This window comes from Cibotium barometz, chromosome 20 (genome assembly GCF_041138505.1).
Source record: "Cibotium barometz isolate CiBa-2024 chromosome 20, ASM4113850v1, whole genome shotgun sequence".
NCBI classification, from domain to species: domain Eukaryota; kingdom Viridiplantae; phylum Streptophyta; class Polypodiopsida; order Cyatheales; family Cibotiaceae; genus Cibotium; species Cibotium barometz.
In genome coordinates, this window is record NC_141065.1 from 50,766,580 (window position 1) to 50,773,288 (window position 6,709).

The 6,709-nt window shown below is 43.0% G+C and overlaps 1 protein-coding gene across 3 annotated transcripts in view; it reads left to right on the forward strand.

Moving 5' to 3' along the window:
* LOC147627990 (uncharacterized) overlaps nucleotides 1-1,249 on the forward strand; it is a 40,575-nt gene extending 39,326 nt beyond the window's left edge. For all 3 annotated transcript variants that reach the window (XM_086814962.1, XM_086814960.1, XM_086814961.1), the window contains 2 exons: nucleotides 63-224; nucleotides 345-1,249. In XM_086814962.1, the coding sequence (XP_086671088.1) occupies nucleotides 63-224; nucleotides 345-444 (262 nt within the window). In that variant the 3' untranslated portion in view covers nucleotides 445-1,249. The remainder of the gene's footprint in view (nucleotides 1-62; nucleotides 225-344) is intronic.
* Nucleotides 1,250-6,709: the final 5,460 nt, after the last annotated feature.

Below are 6,709 nucleotides of genomic sequence, written 5' to 3' on the forward strand. Positions count from 1 at the left end.
CTCTTGGTGCTTTTTGGAACACTTATTTATCATAATCACCTGAAGTTTACTATCGGTTTCAGGTTGGAAAGGAAGTCTGCTATACAGCATAGCTTGTCTAGTGAACTTCCACTAAGGGCACAAAGGTCCTTGCAAGGAGCTGCTTTTTACGAATGTGCTAGCTTTCTTGCACGGATAGGGAATTTGGAGCAGGATCGGCTTGCTTCAGGTGCCACTCGGCGAAGGTAACTTTGTCCATTTGAACTCAAAGCTGTGATGCATGCCCGGGAGGATTTTAGTCTCATTGATAAGAGGTTTCTGCCAGAGGTTGCTAATTATGTGGTATTTTATTGTGTTTTATACAGGGGTCGATGCTGTCAAAACTACTTCAGCAGCCATCCTTGGAATCTTTCAAAGGAGAGTATCACCATTTTACAACAATTTGGCAGCTTTAGTAAGCCTTGAGTTGAAGGCACTGTAAACTCAAAAAGAATATTCAAGAGATTTCTGTGGTTATGTCATGAAATGCCAAGCAGCCAGTGATATGCCATGTCCAAGCTCCACGTCAACAATGGCAAGCAATCGACGGTGGTGTGGATGTTAGACAGGTGATTTTGGCTATTACAACATTGCAGCATGGGCATTGGGTGATGTGAACTAGATAAATGTGCTATTGCAGATAAAATTGGCCAACTCAAGCAATCGCTGCAGTGTCCCCATAAGTCAGCTGATAAAGTGATGGCATTTGCTCAGCATGAAGGGACCTGTTGAATCCTTATCAGAAGTGACAGTGCCTTCTGCAAGAGATGGGGGAGAAAACTCCACAATGCAAGAAAAGAAAAGCTCCACATTTGGTCAGCATGAAGGGACCTGTTGAATCCTTATCAGAAGTGACGGTGCCTTCTGCAAGAGATGGGGGAGAAACTCCACAATGCAAGAAGTGGCATGCCATTCTTGTAATCTGCAGGTGCAAAGGGGAAGATGCATATGTAAAGCCATGCCTGAAAAATAAGGCACGTGCATAAACATTTTGTTTGCCCTGCAGTGAATGCACATTCTTTTCATATTCACAAGTTTCTTACATGGACCAGAAATCACTGCTGGATGGAAATTGCTCCAAAATATCTCCACAATTCAGAATTGTAGGCTGGTGGGATGAGCTTAAAAGTACTCTCCTGGGAACCATCTTTTGTATGGTTCCTATTATGATCTGTTAACCATGTCAGTACAGGCATAGAGAATCTTAAGATCATTCTTTTTGTTTAGATAATTTTGGGAGTGCATCTACTTGTTCTCACCAGTAAAACTCAAGAAAGTTGCTCCTCTCTCTCTCTCTCTCTCTGGACAAATATTGGACATGCTGATGTCTTTGAAACCAAGACCGACATTCCAGTCAATTTGTTTCATCCATTGGCAATGCATAATCCATTGTGAGATAATAATTGGAATGCACAAAAATAGACATCCTTTCACAGTTCTTGTTGTTGCTAGCTTCATTTCGAGGTATTGTAATAGCTAATCAGTAACACCATGGGCTAGATCTTATTCATCATCATATATACACTCACTCACTCATTTTATGCTGTGTTGATTTGCTTTGATCTCTCCTACATGTGGTCCTTTCATCCTTTTGCCCTCACATGGTATCAGAGCTATCGTGAGCAAAGGGATTGAAGACCTTCAAAGCACATATCATGGATCGTCTACCCACGATTTCGGAGGACCAACTTTTCTTACCAGATGTTGATTCTCCTTATTCAGATATATAGACCACACGGAGGATGGGACTTCCTACTCATTGGAGAGCCCTGTTCAAGGTTTTTCATTGGGAGACGACTAGCCCATTTACACCTACTCACCCTCTACACCCTTGGCATCTCACCTTTCTTCTCTGAGCTTATCAGACTTCACTTCTAGAGGGGATACATGCCAACTAGTGTGCCAGTATTGGACCCAAGTATCCAGCCTCATGTAGAGAGCCTTGTTGCTTAGTCTAGCCGACAGCTTGGAGTTCGATATGGACTTTTTCTCAGGAAGGACAGGTACCACCATGGTCGTTTGGAGATCCATTGTCATCAACTATGCCGCAGACTTGTGTCAGGTTCGCATGTACCTTTGAGTACTCATGTTCCTAATTCCATCTGGGTGTCTTCTTCCGCAGCGCAGGTCAACATATGATACCATCAACTACCCTCGATCCCATGAATTATGTGAACCTGAATAGCAGAGGGTCTAGGAGCACAGTTCGCTCCCAGATTACTGGTGTTCAAGGAGGTAATACTGTTTTCTCTTCTGGTTCACCTTCTGTTCTTGCTCCTAATGTGTTTTGGAATACTGCACAACCTCAAACACAAAACCCTCCCACCCAAACCATGTCTCTTCTTGCTGGTGTTGGCATGTAGTCATTATTGGCCACACCCCCACAAGGTCCTACGTATAGGTTTTACCCGACACAGGGATCTCTCAGCACTATGCCTCCTGGCATTGTGTTACCACCCAGCATTCCGGGGTATCATGTAGTTTACCAACCCATCTCAGGCACTACTCCTTTTCTTGCTTATGTGCCTACTCAAGGATTTGTGCCTCAGCCAGGCATTCCACTTGTGCCGAGTGCCCAACCTTATATCCCTTCTTATGGAGTACCCTCGCCACGTCCTACACTTGTGCCAGGTATTAGTGGATATTCTAGAGTTCCTCCTAACCCTCTACACTCCGGGTATGGATAGCAGCCATCCTAGACTCCCCACCTCCTTCCTTCCCCGTCTCTATGTCTAAAAATGCTTTCACAGAAAAGACTCCTTTTAATGGGTCTAATTACGCCACCTGGGCTAATCTTATGGAACGAGTTTTCACTTCCCAAGGTTCTTGAAACTTGGTGAAGGGATTTGAACCAAAACTCCACCCCTCATTAGCACCTCTTGAAGTCATCCACTATTGGGAGGCTAGGAATGCCACTACCATAGTGGAGCTCATGCAAGGCCTTCTGTCGGAGTTTCATTCACAACTCCAATAGTTTCCCTATGTCTTTGATAGACGGGCACACCTTGTAGAGAGATATGCAGCACGCGATCGCATGCGTCACATTGATCTCGAGCATCACATCTAAATTTTCTCGATAAAAGAGGTGAATACCGACGCCTTAACACGGAGTACGCCAGCATTGGCTTCGCCAAGTCTCAGGAAGACCATGTTATCACTTTATTGAACAAGTTGCCATCTGGTTTCTTTACTTTTGTCACACAGAACATTAGTTTAGAACCTATGCTTTTGTCACATAGACCATTAGTTTCTTTACTTTTGTCACACATACCATTAGTTTAGAACCTACGCCTAACCTATGTGAGTGTGAGTGCCAACTCTTGCGCTTCGCTCGGATGCATGACTAGTTTCATCCCAAGTAGTCTTCCTCTTCCTCCTCTATTCAAGAGGGGGCCCTTGTGTCCAATACCACCTCTACTCAAAAAGGGCAACAAGGGAAGGGGAACAACAACTCAGTTAATCAAGGCAAACCTCAAGGCAACAATACTAATCCCAAAAACCTTGCCTCAACACCCACTCCCTATTGGCAGAATATTCCCAAAAGAATAGATTCTGCACTCATTTCCAAATTCTTGGACATGTTGATGATGAGTGTGGCATTAAAGCCAAGGAAAATAGAGGTACCAATCCCAACACCACTAACTCGAATCACCAAAACAACCAAGGTGGCGGTAGTGTCACAAATTGGCGGTCAAGAGGGGGTAATAATCCAACTTTTACTCTACAGGGTTTGCTACCAATAGCAAGGCAATGGTACAAATTAGCCTAGATAATCTCAGTGGTGACCCACTAGTCAAATCGCTCAAGGTTCCCTCCCCACTTAGTTTCCTTTGCCACCTTGGAAGAGATGTTTGATTGGTCATCTCTTACACCACATCCCGGTCCCTCGACCAATGTCGCTTAGGTCACATTTGAGGTTGATTTTGGCCACTCTTTCGGAAGGAAAAAGAAACAACGGCCTGGATGAGGCAGTCAACATGTGGAAGCATTGGTCCTCGTTCAGATCTGTCAGTTACCTGATGATCCTCCTGTGTGTTATGGGCTACCACACCTCCAAGAAGGAACTCAATGCATTCACCTTTGGAAAGAGCAATAGAACACAACTGTTGTAGGGCACTTACCACTGTTTCGAAGTCGTGTCCCTTGCGGTCTCCAAGCTCACTTGAGAAGCTCCAATCCTCTAAGCTCCACCTCCAGATGGTCACCGTAGAGTCACTCACACCACCACACAAGGCTATCACTCTCTCACTCCTCCACACAAGCATACAAGCATACAAGTATAGAGAAGGCACATGTGTTGGAGTACTCTCTCTCAATCTCTCTCTTAAGACAAAAGCAAGAACTCTCATAGCACAAAGGGGGATTGTGTCCATTCATTATGAGAAAATGCCTTATATACAATTGGTCCTTATTCACACTTGGGCGCTCAAAACTTACTTAACTAAGGCCTTGGGTGGCCAATATCTCATAATGTACAACTTTTATAGTACCTTTGCATGACACTTATTAATGTCCAAAAATGGAGGAGCATATTTGTTAATCCGAAATGGGATTAACATCCTCCCCTATCTGATGTTGGTTCTGTCCTTAGAACATGTCACCGAGGTCTAAAGACCTCGTCGTTGAACTCGTGACGATAGAAGTTCCGACGTGATTGAAGTTTTTTAGGGTTCTTTTGAATGCAACGTGTGATCTCCAGAACCCAGTGTCAACCATATCTTCTAATGTGACATGCATGTATGCGGGTAGACACCTTAGGTGATGATAATATAACATCATGTCTGTATCACTAGGTCCTTGATTCATGTCAAATTGTAGCTGATTAGCATCATATCCATCATATCTTTTTCTTTAGGTTGATCTATGAGGATCACTATCAATTTTAGGAATCAGACACTGGCGACAATTGCTGGGTCCAGAATGCGGCGTCATGCATATATCCAAGTTAGTAATTGCTTCCTTTGCTCTCCTATATCTATAAATGTTGTTGGCAAGAATACAGGAAAGTTGTAGCAGACATGTGAATCTCTTTGCTTTGCCTCTTGGAACTCCAATGGTGTCCACCTTCTTTTCAGTGGCATATACAAAGAGTCCACTCTTTGTGTTGGTGGTGCACACATATATTGATGACTATATTCTAGAATGGTAAGGTACTCTTTCCTCCATATCGGTTGTATACCGAAATCTTCCAATTTGGAGTTGGCATCATCTATGACAATGGCTGTATATCCCCCTTGTGTATGGATTGGATTAGCCTTTCTTCACCTGCTGCGAAAGCAGTAATTGATCATGAATGTAATAATTCTGATTTTAAGTAGATTTGCCAAGTGTGGGTTTGCCAGCTTTGTATGTCGTGCCACATTTAACCATAACGTGCCCTCTCCAACCAAGGGTAATAACTCTTCTAATTCTGGCTTTGGTGCTCGGAGAGAGTATGATACATATGGTTGCTTCGTTGGAGTAACATCCGAATAGGCTTTTGGTAGGATCTATCGAGTAGGTTCAAAAGGTGTTATTTACGTTAACACTTTGAACATTAACTTTGGCTTGAGTAGAGGATTCCCTGCTCTAATAAAACGCTCATACTCTGTAGACAAAGACTCAAGAATATAATTATAAGTAAATGGCTCAAGAGTATCTTGTGGTAGAGTGTGACTAATCTCTTGAGTTGGCCGTGGTGGAGACGGGTCACGGTGCCGGCAACTTCTCGGGGGCAAGAGTGTTAGTGGGAAAATCTAAAGGTTGAGCAAGAAGTCTAGAAAATATATAGTCAGCTTGAGATTTGTCAGTAGGTGGAGCACTTGGGCATGGATTAAGTAATTTACTTGCAACATTGGAATATACATGATAAGTTGGATTAGGTGATGAAATTGATGCTTCTTCTTGACCCTCTCCTGAACTAGGGGGTGGGTGGTTGGGTTTGTGGAGCTTCATAAATTCTTGTAGCCCAGTAATATCCTCCGGAGATATGTTAGGATACTCAATATGTATTTTATCAAAATTGTAAAGTACATTGGTCAACATGGCTTCTAGATGTTTGTGGATATTCTGATATAGTTTAAGAATGCCAAAAGCATGATATAATGTAGACTCACAAAGATTTAAATGTTGGTGAGTATTATATACTTTTAACCACCCATGGCTTATTATCTATTGGTAACTACGAGCTACAACCTCGTAATTGGTCGGTGTTTCAGGAATATCATCTGGAACAAACAAGTCTAATTTGTTGACACTGTTGTCCAGGATGTTTAAGTTTTGTAGCACCTGACACCAACTACGAAGGTTGAGCACAATGGGGTGCAATGGATAGAAGAAAATATCCTTAGGAGGATTAGTTAGTACTAGGTCCCCCCGAAAAATCCCCATGATTACAGTATGGTCAGTATCATGTTTTGTATTTTGTTTAATAAGTGTCAATTCTCCTAGGCTCAGATCATTAGACATATTGATATCATATTGTAGTAAAGAGAATGTTAGTGTAGACAGAAAGAGAGTCAAATTTTGAGGAGGGGCCCGCGGAGTTAATAGCAAACGAACCTATCTCCGAGGCTTGCTCAAGGAGTAGTCGCAACTCGCCGGTTGGCTTGTCTTTGGCTGCGTTCCTGGATTGCCAGCTAGCGCTCCAATTCCTATATGCGAGTCCTTGGTGGTGAGAAGATTTGATATACTCGTTTCTCGCACCATTCTT